The sequence below is a fragment of the Suricata suricatta genome, chromosome 10 (genome assembly GCF_006229205.1).
Source record: "Suricata suricatta isolate VVHF042 chromosome 10, meerkat_22Aug2017_6uvM2_HiC, whole genome shotgun sequence".
In the NCBI taxonomy this organism is placed as follows: Eukaryota; Metazoa; Chordata; class Mammalia; order Carnivora; family Herpestidae; genus Suricata; species Suricata suricatta.
In genome coordinates, this window is record NC_043709.1 from 111,876,945 (window position 1) to 111,895,461 (window position 18,517).

At 41.1% G+C, this 18,517-nt stretch overlaps 1 protein-coding gene and 1 long non-coding RNA gene across 17 annotated transcripts in view; one reads left to right on the plus strand and one right to left on the minus strand.

Moving 5' to 3' along the window:
- The window catches only part of CREM (cAMP responsive element modulator), a 71,817-nt gene extending 68,633 nt beyond the window's left edge, over positions 1-3,184 (plus strand). For all 16 annotated transcript variants that reach the window (XM_029955925.1, XM_029955905.1, XM_029955912.1 and 13 more), the window contains one exon: positions 104-3,184. In XM_029955925.1, the coding sequence (XP_029811785.1) occupies positions 104-248 (145 nt within the window). In that variant the 3' untranslated portion in view covers positions 249-3,184. The remainder of the gene's footprint in view (positions 1-103) is intronic.
- Positions 3,185-6,785: 3,601 nt separating this feature from the next.
- LOC115303435 overlaps positions 6,786-18,517 on the minus strand; it is a 12,958-nt gene continuing 1,226 nt past the window's right edge. The window contains exon 3 of the long non-coding RNA XR_003914055.1: positions 6,786-7,322. This is a non-coding gene — a long non-coding RNA (uncharacterized LOC115303435). The remainder of the gene's footprint in view (positions 7,323-18,517) is intronic.

An 18,517-nucleotide genomic window follows, 5' to 3' on the forward strand; every position in this document is an offset into this window, starting at 1 on the left:
TGGAATGCAGCCATGATCACATTTACCACGCTTACTTCAGTCTGCTTGTCAATAGCATGCAAAAAAGTGTTTTGTTTGCCCTTTCGCTTCTACTTTTTTTCAGGGAAGCTGCTAAAGAATGTCGTCGTCGGAAGAAAGAATATGTAAAATGTCTGGAGAGTCGCGTCGCAGTGCTGGAGGTTCAGAACAAGAAGCTCATAGAGGAACTTGAAACGTTGAAAGACATTTGCTCTCCCAAAACAGATTAGTAGAAATATTTAACTATGAACTGATTACAACATGTACAGTTGCTTTTGAAGGCAATACAATATATAGCCGGCAAGAATTATGGCTTTTTTCCTTTGTATCATTCATCATATTCTCTAACCTCTGACATTCCTAAAATGCCTCACTGTACGTAGTTAACTATTAGCTGTAACTTCAATTTTTTAAAAGCGACAAGCTATAAAAAATGTACATTACAAATTCTTAAAATGCAATATTTGTAAGACTTGTTCCAATGCCACATATTTGCAGTTCCTAACCTCTGTGTCATGAATAGTGTCCTATGCAATAAAACTTTTTTGCAGGTCTTTGAAAATCAGTGCAGGAGAGGATGATCAAGACAATGCATCCAGCAGTACAGTAAGAGCAAACTACAAAAAAAAAAAAAATACCTCAGGAAAGAATTGAAAGAAAGAATTGAAAGAATCTAATGATATGCCTATATGAAAATAATAGCCTATAAATGAATTTCTGGCATTTGCAGATTTTTATATTTGTTGCTTTGTAAAGAAAATATTGTATTGCTGTCCTTGAATGCCATAGTTGAAGAGAGTTTTTAATAGAACCATGTTGGTTACACTTTGTAGTGTTTGGTGCTCATTTATCTGAACATTTACTACAGTTTTTACTCTATTGTGTAATATAAAAGATCTTGCAGAAGTTCTTAGTGTCGGTTTGAAATGATTGAGCCTAATGAAAGGTATGACAAGTTTTTAATATCTGGAATGCGTTAAAAGTTAACGTTAAACTTGTATCCGCGTACCTTCAAGTGTATGGGAGCCAGATTCTACAGTGGGTCATGCTCTTTGCAGATGCCCTTTGCGCCATCCCGTCAGTGGAATGGCCCCAGAGCTGCTAACCAGAAGAGGGGCTGCTAAAGACTCAGGCTTTGCGCTGGAGTAGGCCTCTCTGCAGATGGTCTGGAAGCCTATTGTTGGCCCCCAGTTGTGAGTTTGAGCTAACAGCTGTAGGAGTTTTAAAGTAAAAACAAAAACAACCTAAGATTCCCTTTCAAAACAGCTTGAAGTCTGCACCAGATCAAAGATTTTTTTGTCAGCACATTCAGATGAAGTTCATTACCAGTGTTATTACTGGTATTTACATTTCGTTCTGTTTTTATAATAAAAAACCTTCAAGGTATAAGCCCAAAGCCCTACTTGTAAGATGCTGTGTCATCTCTCATTCACTTCTGAGACATTTGTTGAATGCCTGCTATGTGCTAGACTCTCATAACTTATGTCCTCTCCTAACTTCTGATTTGTTCAGGATGCCCCTCAAGCCCTCCTTTCAATAGTGGAACCTGGTCAGTGTGTCAGGGAGGTACAGAAACAGGTGGTCATTTGTATCATGTCTAACTGCTATTTTCCCAGCCTCCACCTGCCCTAATTCTTTCCCTTATCTGTAACTCCCAGACGGTAGGACACGCCATTTGGGGCTTACTTTAGAAAGACTTGCCTTTATCTACCTTTAGAGTCTGAGCTCCGTATCTCTTTTATCTCAATTTTTGTCTTTTCTTCTACAGAGAAGTAAGATGAGGAAAGAGGACAAGGAAGAAAAGAGGAAAGGAAAATACCAAGTTTCAGGCAAAGGAAAATGGGGCTTTATATTCAGTCAGCTGCTAGAAATCAAGTGTGTGCTCAGCGTGGAGCACAGTGAGAGGGAGACACAAAGATCAGCAGATAAGATGTAAAAAAGTTAGCAGTGAATGCCATATGTTAGAATTAGAGACAGATGTAGGCAAAGATTAAATAAGGAACTATCTGGGGAGGAGGCAGACTTTGAACTGGGCCTGGAAGTACGCGGCAGTGCGGAGAGGAGGGTCTTCGGACAGGGCACACAGCGCATGCGCATACTCCAAGGAGCCTCGCACAACAGTTTAGTTTCTAAGAGGGGGAGCCTGTGCGTGCGTTCCTGTGTGTTCTCTGTTCTGTTACATAGCTGATGTTACAGCAGAGGAAGGAGATTGCATCTGATTACTTAGGGCCACGAAAACCAAATGTCTCCCCTCTCCCAAGTGGTTTAAACAAGGAGATCTTCCCTCACAAAACAAGAAGTCCAGAGGTAGGAAATCCCATGCTTGCTTAATTCAGTGATGTGCAATGGCCTCGCCATCAGATCCTTGCTCCGTGTTTTGGCTGGTTTCCCCAATCATGATATTGCTGCTAGAGTTGCAGGCGCCCCATTCTTCTGTCCTGTTTTAAGAGCAAGGAAGATTCCCTCTGAGTCTCACCAGCTAGATTTTCAGCAGAACCTCCCTCTGGAACCTGTCGCTGGCAAGGAGAGTGGAAGTAAAAGCTCTGGATTCCTAGTGAAGATTCTACCCCGGGGGCTGAGAGGATGGATTTCAGGCTTCTGCGAAGCATGTGGCCCTCCGTGTTGGATCGTGTTGGATCGCACTGGGGCTCTGGGAGAACGGTGTGTGGGCCGCTGGCAGCCTGTGCCTTAAGGAGGATACACGAGCGTTATCAACTGGCCCGGAAGACAAGCGGAGGTTGTTACGATGGGACGTGAGCCAGGCTCTCAGAGGCTTTCATTCTCACTCCTCCAGCTTGTCCCTGAAACAAAAACTTGTGCTACTAAAAACAGCGCGGTTTGATAGCTCTCCGATTAGGCCCTCGACGGATACTGACTACGACCTCTCGCTAAACAGTGAGCAGTGCACCGGAAGCTGCATGGACATTGCATACCTTGTAGAACAGTGTTGTGTAGAATTCACAACTGTCGCTGCGTTTGTGTGTGTGTGTGTGTGTGTGTGTCTCTCTCTCTCTCTTTTTTTTTTTTCTATAATTTTCAGAGTCTGGACTTGTGCATGTAGAAACTACCGATCGTGAATCATGGGATTACACCACCACCTAAGATTTAACTAGGTAGTTCACGATGTTAAATCATTTGAAGTGGGAAAATAAAGGAAATGAACTTCTGCCGTGTATTTAAATGTGTTTGAGCGCTAGGCTTGCCTGAGGCGGGGCGTTTTGTGTCAGCAACCACACTTGTAGGTTTTCTTCACTACATTCTTCTTAATGCCCTGTAGTCTGTTTCCTAAGTGCTGAAAGTACACTTAAAAAAAAAAATGGCTTGTGAAACCAACACAGTTTTTCTAATCTGGAACCAAAAAGAATGAAGCTATTTGGACCCGTGTGAGGTAAGCAGAGCTGCAGCCAGCCAGCCAGCCGCGCTGTGCCGGGTTTCTTCTGTTTTATTGTCTGTGCCAAGGTTTTCAGGAACTTAAATGTGGCCCATCTTTTCTAAGGTAATCCCAAAGACACAGGCCTGATTCTGAGCTACCTGAGCATGGTATATTTCAATATCCTATATAAATCCATTTTATGGTAGCTACATTTCATATTTATGCATTTTAGAATTCCAAATGTATTTTAGTGCAAAGCGTTTTTAACACGTTTGTACTTTAGAGATCCATTTTGCCATGGGGTACTGTGTGATAGCTTATAATGAGATTTAAGATATTTATTTTCAGGGCCATCTTCTTTACACACTCACACTTCATTCCGTCAGGGATGGAAAATGGTGAGTAAAAGGAGAAAGCTAACCTTGTTCTCACTGTTACGCTAGATTGTACTTGCTCAAATAAAATGCAGCCCCTGTAATTCCCAAGCCAGTCTTAATTCTCAAGAGGATGCTGAGTTGTTTTTTCAGATTTCTTTATCAGAAAAATAATAATAAAATATTTGGGAAAACAGCATCGAAAAGCTGAGCCAGCATGGGTTATTTGGAGTACACACACACACACACACACACACACTCACACTTCATTCACTCTCTGTTCTTTCTTTTAATTCACGTCTTTGCCTTCCCTGGGCAATAGAACTGGACATAAAACCCTGCTCTAAATCTACAGTAGGTATTCCTTTGATTCCTCTGTGCAGAACCCAGTCAAAACCTGAAATAATTCTGAACCAGAAAGGTTTTTCCTCCTCTTTGTCCCCCCTCCCATGGTGTCGCCCCTCCCCTTCCAGTCGTGGGGGAGCGGGGCAGGGTAGCCACCATGGGCACTCAGATGCTCTGAAGGACATGTGAGGCTGGACTTTGAGCCCCCCTACTCTGAGAGGAAGGCATACACTCTTTTAAGTCACAGATTGACTTTTTACTTTTCAGAAATTAGCATGTTAAAAAACATTTTTTTAATATAGGTTGTGCATATTTGAGGTTCAAAATTCAAGAGCTACAAAAGCATGTGATGAAATGTCAGTCTCCTGTCCCTGATTTGAAGCCACTTCCTGGGAGGGCAACCACTATTACCAGTTTCTTTTTTGTGGCAGAGATACCTTTAATTCACTGATCATGCCACTTGCTTCCTTAAAGTACTATCCCATCAGCAGAGCTGTGTAATCTGGAGTTTCTGGAAAGAGAACATGTTCATTCATTCTTTCAAGTCAGCAAGTGAAGTTGCATTGGTAAGAGTCAGTCGGAAGGATAGTGGACCAGGGGCTGTGGCAGCCATGTCACTTCATGGACTTTCATCATTCATGTGCTGAGTTCTATGGAAGCTATAACCATGCAGCTGTCATCAGAAATAGTTGCTCCATTTACAGAGTGCTTACTGTGTGCCAGGCACCAAACAATGTGCCATATAGGGCTTATCACATTTAATTCTCATAACCCAACAAGTGTTGGTGCTTTTATTGTCATCCCCAGCTGATAGGTGAAGAAACAGGCTTGAAGACAAGGTCAAGTAACTTGCCCAAGGTCCCATAGCTGTCAGAGCTCAGGACTAAGAGCAGAACCCGGCAAGGGGAGGGTTGCCTGGGTGGTTAGTCGGTTGAGTGTCAGACTTCAGCTCAGGTCATGATCTCACAGTTTGTGGGTTTGAGCCCCTAGAGCCTGCCTTGGATTCTGTGTCTCCCTCTGCTCGCTGCCCCTCCCCCGCCCATGCTCTGTCTGTCTCTCAAAAATAAACATACACGGGGCGCCTGGGTGACTCAGTCGGTTGAGCATCCAGCTTCAGCTCAGGTCATAATCTCATGATTCGAGGGTTCAAGCCCCGCGTCAGGCTCTGTGCTGACAGCTAGCTCAGAGCCTGGAGCCTATCTTCAGATTCTGTGTGTCTCTCTCTCTCTGACCCTCCCCTGCTCACAGTGTCTCTCTCTCTCTCTCAAAAATAAATAAAAAATTAAAAAAATTAACATACATTTAAAAAATGTAAAGTTCTTACCTTTTCAAATGGGCTTTTTAGGTAAAGGATAACATGGCCATACTCATATGTTTATTCTCTCTGGCATTCCACATATATATATCTAGAATTTTGATTCCGTAGTTCTGAGTATTTCTATTTTTACCCAGTTGCACTCCTGTTTCTGAAGCACGTTAATGTTGGAGAGCACGGTCTGGGGTCAGGCCTCACCCAGTTTTCCTCTAAGTCATGGATGGTTGTGCCCATCCATTATTTACTGAGCATACAAGACTGTTCAGTGTCATAGCCACAGCCCAACATGTTGTATGTGCCATTTCTGTAATTTCCTATTCTCTCTTCAACACCCTTAGTCTATGAAGACTTCAAGACTGATGGGTAAACAAGTGATTTTAAAATGAATCATTTTGCAGCAAAATTATTGATTTTGTTCGAATTGCTTATAATTACTTCAGGTGGTTGGAACATAACGGAAAATGAAGCCAATGTTAAAGAGTCTTGCCCCCCATACTACCTGTGGGTGTCACCCATTTGTGGCCACGGATGGCATTTTAATTCTTAACCTGTTATCAGACTGCGGGGCTCCAAAGGATTGGAGGGGCATGATCATATCACTAGATGTTACAATACTGGGAAAATACGTCTTTCATATTTTCATTCACTGTGGGAGAATAGTGATATTTTCAAGCTTAAAAATGTGTATCTTGTTGCTTAGTAGATATCAACATCAGCATTTGTTTTGTTATCAAAAAAATGTGTTTGGAGAGTAAGGCACTGATGATATTTGGCAATTGCTTAGAGGTTAGATTAGTGGCTGATGCTACACCTTTGAACAATTTAAATTCAGGGACTTTTGATGTGATACAAGAAATTATGAATAGTAGCAGAATGTTAGTAAGTCCAAATTTTAAGACATTAATCCATTTCTTTTTTAAAATTTTTTTTAATGTTTTTATTTATTTTTAATACAGAGACAGACAGAGCATGAGAGGGGGAGGGGCAGGAGAGAAGGAGACACAGAACTGGAAGCAGGCTCCAGGCTCTGAGCTAGCTGTCAGCACAGAGCCCGATGCGGGGCTCGAACCCACGAACGTGAGATCTGACCTGAGCCGAAGTCGGAGGCTTAACCGACTGAGCCACCCAGGCGCCCGACATTAATCCATTTCAATACACATTTAAAAAAAAATAAATACACAAAGATTTATTTTCACATACAAAAATGTTTAAAAATACGCAGGCATGCATGCTACTTCGGTCAGGCAGAATTCTTACTCTCCTTTTCCTCACTTCGTAGTGTTAAAATAAAAACACATTTGATGCCACTAAGATTGCAGCTTTTAGACAATGTAAAAAAATTACTTTTGCAGGCATAGTATAGGTGTGTATCATTCGCATGGTTTTATTTATCCTTTTATGGAGATGTCTGAATTGACACTCCCCAGCTGGATTTTGTTGGGAGTTTAGGCCCTGAAGGGTGGAGCCCGAATCTCTCTTATCAAGGGTACATAACATGCCTGGCCCATTAATCTTTCTAGTCAAGAGACATGACTTACGTCATTAAATGCCTGGTTGCTCTTGCTCCAGAAATACTTAGAGGACCGTGCGGTTTGGGGGAGGGGAGAGGAAGCTGGCAGACCAGTGCTCAGTAACCGGAGCTCCCCACGTAATGGTAGAGAGGGGAAAAGCCGGGGTGGATGGCAGAACAGCGAGGGGCCCCTCCATGGCTGGTGTAGACTTCATCCATGAAAGCACATTCGGGTTCCACGTGTAAGCATTTTCACCCCAACTAATCACCCGACCACTTCTTGCAGAGCTTTCAGCGCGCCAAGCGTCATTGTCTCATGACTGACTACAGTTCTCGAATCAGACAGTGGTTATCTGTTTTTTTCAAATCCATCCTGGAGAAAAAGAACTACAAAAACAACAGAAAAATCCCCAGTGTTACAGATCATATAAAATGCAGAATGAATAATGGGTGTATGTGGTTTTTTCAATGTTTATGTTTGAGAGGGAGCGGGAGAGCCTGAGCAGGAGCGGGGCGGAGACACTACTCTCTGAAGCAGGCTTCAGGCTCTGAGTTGGCAGCACCGATCCTGGTGTGGAGCTCAAACCCACAAACTGTGAGATCAGACCTGAGCCGAAGTCCTGTACCCAACGGACTAGGCCACCCAGGCGGCCCTGGATGTGTATGTTAATCGGGGGCCTATGGCTGAGAGCCCACAAGACCTGATTCTAGTCCTAACGGTTCCATTAACTACCTTTGTCACTTTGGGCAGATCACTTAACCTGTCACTTAGCCTCTGTCTTCTCTACTTTGACCTTAACATTTGGTGATAGTCTGTGAAGGAAACAGTTGACTCTCAAATTTCTGAGAAAAATTAATACAAGTATCATTTTATCAGATCCAATTTTTTCTTTCCCTTGAGCAGTTTCTGGATTACTGGGACTCAAATCATTAATCCAAGAAATTGTCATTCATGTTAGATTGAAACTGACCTCAAGATGAAGGCAGGGCGTCTATTTTGATTTGGGAAAACTAGGTTAAGGTTTTGACACGTAAAACTTTTTTTGGACAAACCTTCTTTCCCTTGTAAATATGCTCAAAATGTGACTGAGAGAAAAATGTCCAGCTCACAAAGTTTCCTCTACTCTTAATCCACAACAGGGCTGCGCTGAGCAAAAAGAAGTCTCACCCCAGAAATAGTTGTGGTTTTCAATGTGTATTAAGTTTACCTTCCTATAATCCAACGTATTTTATGTTTTCAAAAGATCTAAAGAGGTAGCAAGAGAGACTAGACTCCTTTTAAAAGATTTTTTCATACTACCTAGTTACTTGAAAAGTTCACTGGTTAATGTTTGTCTAACTTAAAGGGAAGTAGATCAACATTTTAAAAATTGTCCTTTAAAATGTACAATTTTTGGGGTGCCTGGGTGGCTCAGTCGGTTAAGCCTCCAACTTCGGCCCAGGTCAGATCTCATGTTCGTGGGTTCGAGCCCCATGTCGGGCTCTGTGCTGACAGCTAGCTCAGAGCCTGGAGCCTGCTTCCAGTTCTGTGTCTCCTTCTCTCTCTGCCCCTCCCCCTCTCATGCTCTGTCTCTCTCTGTATTAAAAATAAATAAAACATTAAAAAAATTTTTTTAATGTACAATTTTTTAAAATGTAAGATAAACTAGTCATAAAAATAAAAGTTTGTATGTTTACTACAATGTATAAGTAGTCCAATATTAGTTTTAAATTATTTTAATATTTTCAGTAAGAATTAATAGCTTATTCAAAACTATTGGGGCTTGAAGTTAGTTTTATTTATTGTCTATACCATGGATAAGATGATTTGATAGCTTCAATCACTGTAGATCTGTATAAGACAATATTTGAAAATGTTTCCTGAGGCACCTGGGTAGCTCAGTTGGTCAAGCGTCTGACTTTGGCTCTGATCATAATTTTTAGTTCTTGAGTTTAAGCCCTGTGTCAGGCTGTGTGCTGACAGCTCAGAGCCGAGAACCTGCTTCGGATTCTGTGTCTTCCTCTCTCTCTCTGCCCCTTCCTTGCTTGCTCGCTCTCTCTATCTCTGTGATAAAATAAATAAGCATTAAAAATTTTTTAAGAAAATGTTTCCTTATTTATGGCGTCTAACCCTTTGATAACGTCAAGCACCTGACAGCCAGAACAAAGGCATTTCTGAAGTGAAAGACAGCTACATCTAGCAGTTGCTGGTTTCTTGGAAAATTAGGTGTATGGAAAAATCCTTCGTGGCTGACGTTGCTGACATTCTGTGATCATAAGAAGCATTGCAACTAATTTGTTGTGTGTAACTTTCTTGAGGTATAATTTACATGCCATAAAACTCACCTGATTTAAGTATACAATTCAATGATTTTGACCAAATTTGCTAAACTGTGCAATCATTGGGAGGTATGGGAGAGGGAAAAGTGGGTGATGGGCATTTGAGGAGGGCACTTGTTGGGATGAGCACTGTGTGTTGTATGGAAACCAATTTTACAATAAATTATATTTTTAAAAAAGACGCAAAATAGAAAAAATTGTGCATTCATCACCGTGGTCCAGATTTGGAACACTTTCACACTCCAATAAGATTGTTTCACACTCAAGATTGTTTCACACCCCAATAAGAGTGTTTCACACTCCAATAGTCAACTAATTTGTTTTTATTTTGTTTGCTGTGATACCAAAATGGTTAAGTAGGTTTTGTAATTTGAAGTGCCTGGAAATTTCAAAATAACTGGAAAAGAATTCTATTCCTGAAGTTTTTGTTTTTTGTATTTCTATAGATAGCATCTAGGCTTTGTGAGCCACACTTAGGGAAAAAAATCAGAATTATTACATCTTTGGTTGAGCACATTTCACAATCAGGTGAAGACTATACTCAGAAATTAAAAGATCCATTGTTATTAAGCCTATTAAGGGATCAAACATGCATTTAAAAAATGTTATGATTTTGCCGATGTCATATTTGCCACTCAAGGATTTGTTTATAATTGAAGGCTGATCTAAATCAAAGGACCTTACACTCTGTACTCTGTTGGGGATCGGAGGCGGAAAACACTGCATCTGTTTTTGCAAAGCTTATTTGTCACATCTGTGGATCTGGTCCTGAGAGGCTTGGTCTCTGTCAATAGACCATTAAACTAAAAATCCCTCAACAACCTTTGCTTCCTCACCCCTCACCCCTCAATGGACTCTGAAATACCTCAACACATTGTAAGGTTAAAAAAGGGGAGAAGAAATGGAATAGATATTGGGACTTAAGGCAAAACTTTCACTCCTGAAATTATATATATTTTATGGAGGTGTTTCATACCCTATTTGACTAATTGTGAATCCTGGCACTTAATTCTTATTTTTGATGATGATACTTTAGAATAACAGGAAAGAATATAACACAGTATATGGCGGTGTTGGGTTTCATGATGAAGTCTGGAATTGGTGATTGTACACATCAAGCTCTTCATCCTATTCTGTACGTTCCATTCTCCGCTAGAAATTCTGTGTGCCTTAATAGTAGGAATACCATGGAAATCTGAGACTGAGAACTGGCGCTGACTCCTCGTACCTAGAGAGGCACTTACGTTATTTATGCCTCGCTGTAGCAGTCTAAGAAGAAACCCTCAAATTCATCTGACAGGGCAGTAACTGAGACACACCGTGCATTCACCAACCAAGACACCGTGTGTCTTTGGGCTTTGTGTCTTATCGGCGGATACAAGGAGAATCACCATGTACAGTTACAACACTGACAGGGCATTGTGGGAGCTTCAAGACATATCTATAGGCGGCCCGATTACTATCTGTGGATAGTTTACGTGCTTCTCATGTCCTGAAAAGGGTGTAGAATGGGCAGCATAGGTCTTTATGCACATGGAAAGCCCTCTAGGTCACCAGGATGGTTCCCATCCATTTCCATTTGCTCTGCCCTGGACTCCACAAGGAAAACACGTGTGTGTGTGTGTGTGTGTGTGTGTGTGTGTGTGTGTAACTCTATGGTAGTATACATGTATACATTCAGGGCATGAACATCCATGCAGCATGAACAGTTGCAGAAATGCAGCTGAGGTCTTACATTTTGGAGTTCTTCCTGGTATTCTCTGCCAGTGGGTATAGCTGGAAAGAAACCACTCTAGAATGTAGTCAGAAGTTCCTTATCATGGTGGCTGTCAAACCAACCTGCCTTGGTGCCAGAGATTGGGAAAGAATTACAGACCAATTTAGGCTTTTAATATGGAAGCCAAATCCTGAATAAACTATTTGCATATAGTTTAACAGTACTTTCAAAGAATAATATAGACCAGCTAAGTGGAGTTCATCTCAGGAATGCAAAAATGATTCAACATTAAGAAATCTATGAATATAATTAACATATTTATTAAAAGGAAAAATATCTCTATGGATGCCAAAAATTTTTACAACTTTCAGCACCCATTTCTGATTTTAAAAATCTATAGTAGACAGGTTTGTATGATTTTAAGCATATGCATGTCAAAGCACCAGTTAACATATTTGATGCTGAGGACAACCAATCAATAAAGGAAAACAAACAAGAGATGAAACTGAGCGCTCACTCTGATTCTTCCCTTGACCCCTCTTCTCCCTCATAAAATGTTATTTTCCTTTTGTCTTCTATGTTCCCCAATCCCCATATATTGCTGGAATCACAACTGGTTGATTTCCACCGCGTTGCTGGCTTCTCTAGCCAAGAGCAAGAAGATGGTAAGTGGAAAGCAGCGTCTTCTGTTCTTGAGGAAAACTTAGTCCTGGGCTCCTATGTATCTTTTTGACTTGCCGCTTTTTTGTTGGGAATATTAAGGTGATTTTTATGGTATTTTCCCTCCACTCACCTACCTTTTATACTGCTCCTGGGGGTGGAAACTGGGATGAATTAGAAGCATCTAGAACCCTGCTCAGTCAAGAAGACAGTGGGAATCTGCTATATTGCTCTCTTGTTGATGAGTTTTAAAGATTATGGTATAAGTGTGACAACTCCTACATACACACCTTTTTTATTGCTACTGCATCATTTTGCTTTTAACCCCCCGCCCATTTTTGTGATCATTAATTGGGGAGAGAGATTCTCTTTTCTGAACTCTCTCCATTTTACACCCTAGGTCTAGAATAGACACATAATTTAAAAAGAGAAATTGGCAACTTTCATGGGAGAGTGAAGGATCTGTGGCAACCATGTTTGGATTAAGACACTATTCTATTTTATCTATAAAATGGGAACCCTGGAGCCTGCACTATCAGGTTGGCTATGATCCTGGCTATCAGCAAGTGGAGAAACCCATCTGAGGTGAGAAGATGCCAGAAACCAAGCATGTTACTAGGGAATGTAGGCCAGGAACTAGACAGGAGCTTTTTTTTTCTTTTCCTTTGTCCATCTTTGGAACTTGCCACAAAATGTTACAGCAATAGGAGCCTCAGAAGCAGAGAAGCAAAAGAGACTTAAGACACAATTTATGGAGTCACACCTTCAGTGGTGGACTGGGTGGATTTAGTGCTGTCAACCCGTGGGCTCCTGTGGCAGGATGCCTGGAAACATTCGAGGGAGACTCGGCAGCGAAGTGTGTTGTCAGGAATCATATGTCAGATTTCTAAACACACACTGACAGAAGGAGAAAAGACCTCTGCATATGTGCTAAACCAGAAAGGCTTGTGCCACAAGCACAGGGCAGATGTGGGGCTACTGTAAGCAGTCTGTGAAATCGGGCTGTGTTGGAGCAAGTTATCAGGAAAGCAGAGCATTACTGAGGAAACAGAGGCCCTGATTCTAGGTGGTAAGGAAGCTAAGTTCAAAAGGAGGAGAGGGAAGAAACCACATTGAGAGCCTTCTGGGACCAATAGAGTGGTCAGATGTGGGCAGTGGAGTGGAAGCAGGCATAACCCAGGATGCTGAATTCTTTACCACAACGTTCTTGGGGGTGAGGGGGCAAGGATAGGCATGTCTCACTGCTGAGCAGAAGTGTCCTTGGAGCAAGCCCAAGGCCATGATCAAGACTATGCCCTACTTTCTCTCCAGTGGGAGGCCTTACGTCATGGTTAGTGTTATGATAACCAGCAGGCATTGGGAGGGCACAGATGTTGCCCACCATGGTAACGACTTCATGGCTTTGGGGGATTCATTGAGTTTGAAATGGGTATCGTTGCACTGGCTGCAAAGAGGATGTAATTTTTTTTAAGTTTATTTACTTAGAAAAAGAGCATCAGCAAGGAAGGGACAGACGGAAAGAGAGGGGAATCTCAAGCAGGCTCTGCACCATCAGCATGAAGCCTGTGTGGGGCTCGATCCCCTGAATTGTAGGATCTTGACCTGAGCTGAAATCAAGAGTAGGATGCTTACCAACTGAGCCACTCAGGTGCTGGAGGATGGGGTTTTTATAGGATACTATTCTTGTGGTAAAATCCCTACTTTAGTCATGCAAATGTCGAGGAGGGCAAAGGTAGCTGTGCCAAAAAAGACCTCTCTGGCATCCTGGTCCTCTCTCTCCTTCTCTCTCTTTACCCTTCTCTCTTGTAAAAGCAAAAACTAGCTAAAGAGTGTGGATCAAATAGTGATGTTTGCACCTGGCAGAGTGCTGGGAATGGACCATCACCCTCCACCACTGAGAATAAATTTCTGTTGTTTTCGGCCACCCAGTTTGTGGTAATTTATTCCAGCAGCCAGAGGAAACTCCTACAGACTCCTACTCAGTCCTACAAGAGGAAGTGTTCTTAACTATGGAGCCTCAGCCCGGGGCCTAATGAATACAAAACTCTAGGGACACTGTGGATTAAAAATTTTTATTTTTTATTTTGAGAGAAAGCGAAAGAGAGAGAGAGTGAGTGTGAGGAAGGGAGGTGCAGAGAGACAGGGAGAGATTCTTCAACAGGCTCCATGCTGTCAGCCCAGAGCCTGACATGGGGCTCAATCCGATGAACCATGAGATCATGACCTGAGCCAAAATCAAGAGTCCGAAGATTAGGGGCACCTGGATGGCTTGGTCCGTTAAGCATCCAACTTCGGCTCAGGTCATGATCTCACGGTTCACAGGTTCAAGCCCCACGTCAGGCTCAGGCTCTGTGCTGACAGCTTGGAGCCTGGAGCCTGCTTCAGATTCTGTGTCTCACTCTCTCTCTGCCCCTCCCCTACTCATGCTCTGTCTCTGTCTCTCAAAAAAATGAATAAATGATAAAAAAAATTTTAATTAAAAAAAAAAGAGTCTGAAGCTTAACAGACTGAGCCACACGGGTGCCCCAAAACTTCACTTTCAAAAGCTCTCCTGGGCTCAATGTCGAGCCTACTTTGGATTCTCTCTCTCCCTCTCTCTGCCCTTCCCTTGCCCAGGCTCACTCTCTCAAAATAAATAAGCTTTTAAAAAAATAAAATAAAATAAATTAAAACCCTCCAGATAATTCTGACACCCAGCTTGGGGTGAGAACTGCATCTGTAGAGGCTCTTCTCTTCCTCACCTACCATGACCAGAGTTTCAGGCCTCAGGGGATGTGTTTGGGGGAATAGATTTATTATTAACCAGGAACACAGTCCCTTTGTGAAGCAGAGAACATAATTTCAAGGTAACTGTAGGGGAACAAATTATTTTTCTTATACTCTCCTAGGTTCTCTGGCTGGAGCCCTATAAACTGGGCTGATATAAGACAAATCAATAAGGGAAAAGCAAGCAAAAGTTCATTAGCATGTGTACTACCCTTATACCTAGAGAACTCAGAGATGAGTAACTCAAAGTGGTGGTTAGAACTTGGGCTTATGTGGCATCTCAGCAAGGGAACACTAATGTGTTACAGAAACAATGAAACAAAGGAAAAGAATCTTGAGTCTCTGGCAAGCCAAACTGTGGGAAGGCACATTATTACAAACTAATGGTAAATAAAACTAGTTAGTAAATGTTATGTAAATTCCTCTGGTGCTGTCTCCAGGTCGCTTAAGGTCTAAAGTAGTCTCTAGTGATTAATTTTGGTCCTTATTATTAGGGAGAGGAAGAGAACACCTGTGTAAATGTATGTCTTGATTTTAGGCAAATGGAGAGGGCAGAGATCTTTTCTTGTATCTGCTTCTTCTCAGTTGCCCTCAGCTCAAAATAATCCTTATGCAGAAGTGGCATATTTGGGGGTGCATGTTCTGACACCTTACAATATCTAATACCTTAATCATTTTCCATAATCCAGTATGATTCATCCATTTCTTTTAAAAGTTAGGAACAAACAGTAAAAATAATTAAAAATTTAAAAATAATTAAAAATTTGACAATTTCAAATTCACCTTTTGTCTCAGATGCTATGAATTTTGTTTTGGGCTTAAGATTTAATTTATTTGGGGCGACCTGGGTGACTCAGTTGATTAAGCATCCTACTTTGGCTTAGGTCATGATCTCTGGTTCATGAGTTCTAGCTTCACATCCATCTCTGTGCTGACAGCTCAGAGCCTGGAGTCAGCTTCATATTCTGTATCTCTATCTCTCTCTCTGCCCCTCCCTACTCTCTCGCTCTCTCTCAAAAATAAATAAATATTTTTTAAAAGATTTAATCTATATTTAGAAGAAAAAAGATGTCACTGCTTGAAAGGAAAAGTTATAACATGTCAATGAGTATTAGAAAAAAAACCCCAAAATCCCAAGCAGATGTCTCCATTTTCCCTTCACACACTGCCGCTGGTGCAGCACAGGTGAGAACACTTAGTGAGGAACCACCAGGATTTCAATAACTATCACAGTATTTGTCCCTCCACAAGGGATGAGCACTGATGTAATTCCAAAGAAAAATCCAAGTATATGTTCCTGATGAATTGTCACCAAAGGTAAGTGGATTTCTTTCTGTAGTTATTGTGCCTAGATTTTGCCCAACTAGGAGGAAAATGATTAATGAACTATCTGATTCATGAACATTTTCATTAAAATAATCACTAGTTTTATCCCAATGCATAAATACAATGTAATGTTACCAATTTACTTTTTAAAAGAGCTCCTGAAGACTATAAGCCAATTATTTTAGTAAAAGTCCTATATTGCCCCATGGAAAGATGAAACATTGGACTTGATTAATCACAACATCTGTTGTGTGAATTAATCTACCATAAAAAGTTGATGGGAATGTCCTTCAAGCGGGACACCCCTTGAAGGTGAGAAATGATGAGTAACTTGATTTACAAAAGCAAGCAGTGGGCAGGATTTGACCTACAGGCTCACTTCACCAATCCCTACTCTAGAGCTAAGAATGGTGTTTACATTTTTAAATGGGAAAATTCAAAGGAATAATAAATCAAAAAATATAAAAATTATTTGAAATTCAAGTTTCAGTGCCCATAAACAAAGTTTATTGCAGCTTGGCCATCCGTGCCTGTTTATTGGTGTGTTATCCGCGGTACCTTTGCCCTACAATAGCACTGAGTGGTCGTGACAGAGACTGCATGGCCTGCAAACCTTGGAACATCTACTGTCTTGTTCGGGCCGACCATGTTTTGGCCGAATCAAAATCTCAGCTCCCTACTTGGTAGTAGCGTCACCTTAGACTCGAAGCCTGAATTCCTTACCTGCAGAAATGCTAGGGTCCAAATGGAACCCAGCAAACAGAAATAGTTCCTACATTCACTGAATCCTGATTCAGTGAGAGGTAAAGATTTCCTGGGGACTTGTGCATAGATCAGTACTTACTGAATCATTTTCCTTCATCATGTTAAAGTAAAGATATCTCAGGATCCCTGGAACTTAAAATCAAATATCCTTTGATCAGACCACTGACCTGATTTCTTTTGGGAACTTACAGGGAAACTAAGAATGAAAAAGCAAGAATAAGCAATGGGAAGATGAGAAAAATAGAGTTTGGAGTTGAAAATTTTGATCCTCAGAATCCTCATTTGTTTAATGAGATGTAAAACACTATGTAAATATATACTGTTGCCCGATTAATGCATTTGGAGCATACTTATACTAAAAAAATACTTTTTAAAATCTAAAACCTAAATTTTATTGGGTACACTGTATTTTTATTTGCTACATCTGTCAACCATATATATAAACCTTAGTAATTTTTCATAAAAAGGCTAGGCATGATCTTTGATAAAAAATATATTCTATCAGGGTACCTGGGTGGTTCAGTTGGTTGGGGCACCCGACTTCAGCTCAGATCATGATCTCATAGTTCGTGAGTTCAAGCCCCGCTTTGGGCCCTGTTCCGACAGTTCAGAGCCTGGACTCTGTTTCAGATTCTCTGTTCCAGATTCTCTGTTCCTTCTCTGCCCCTTCCCCACTCACACTCTGTCTCTCTCTGTCTCAAAAATAAATAAACATTAAAAATAAAAAAAATATATATTTTATCAGTTAATAATTTCCTCCCAAACTTTCCTATGAAAAAATTGTGCTATAAAAGTGGGCCTAGAATGTGTAATTTTAGAACCTACTAAAGTTTGCAAACTGACGCTAGAGGGAGCCAAACTGATAAAGAAACAGAAATGACACTCCACATCCTGGGCTGATTAGTCTTCCTGCACAGATTCAAAACAAGCTCTATGTGTAAACTAATCACTCTTCTAAAAGGTATATATTTTTTACTTTCTTGAAATAACGTAATTAACACACTCACTGTCTAAAAAAGGCAACAAACAGTAAATGGATTTCAACAAAAAGATCCCTTGTGCACCTTTTTCGCCTGCGGGTGGCGCTGGGGGAATAGAGCACAGACTCGCGTGAACTACCCGAATACCGAATTCTAAGACTCATTACACAATGCATTTAACTTAACATTATAAATAAGAATCTAATCTGAGGAATGATTTAGTGAGCCTGAAAAAGCGCAAGAAATCTCCAAAATCTCTCCTCTCAGCCCAGGAAATGTCATCCTCCCCAGTAATTCTCTCATTGGAAGGGAAATCTTAGATTTTGTCCTGCTGTTGCTCCCCAGACCTGAAAGAGAAGGGATTTTTCTATTTTCCTTTTCCTTTTCAAAGGATTCCCTTACACTCTGGTTTAAAGGCAAATTGTTGGAGGGCTTGGGTGGCTCACTCTTGATGATAGCTCAGTTCATGATCTCACAGACTTCTCTCTTTCTCCCTCTCTCTCTGCCCCTACTCCATTCATGTTCTCTCTCAAAAATAAATAAATATTCTTAAAAAAGCAAAGCAAAATTGTTCCACTTTAAAATTTTTCAAATGACATCCATTGATAAGAATGACAGTGCTCGTAATAATCGATGAGCCAGCCAGATTTGCCTCTTGGAACATAAAGAGAGAGTATTTGGAATTTAGGGAGTCTTTTCTCTTTGAAAACCTGTTTTGCAAGCCTGTGATCTTCAAAACTCTCAGAAGCAAAAACTAGACTGCACAAAATGTGTCATATTTTCTCTTTGCCAACCGGCCATAAGAATGATAATTCTTCCTGAGGCAAATGGATGCTGCCAAGAGAAAAGGGGGAGGTCATATGCTGGAGGCCAGGGAGAAAAGGACGTCAGGTATTTTAAAGATAATACCCATTACAATGAGTATTCGGCGCCAAAGTCAACCCAGCTTTATCTAGTATTTTCTTACACCTGATGTTTACCAGTAGTGATTTAGGTATAAGCAAATGGAAATAGTTCCTAAGTTCTTGCACATATATCCTCAAGTAAGA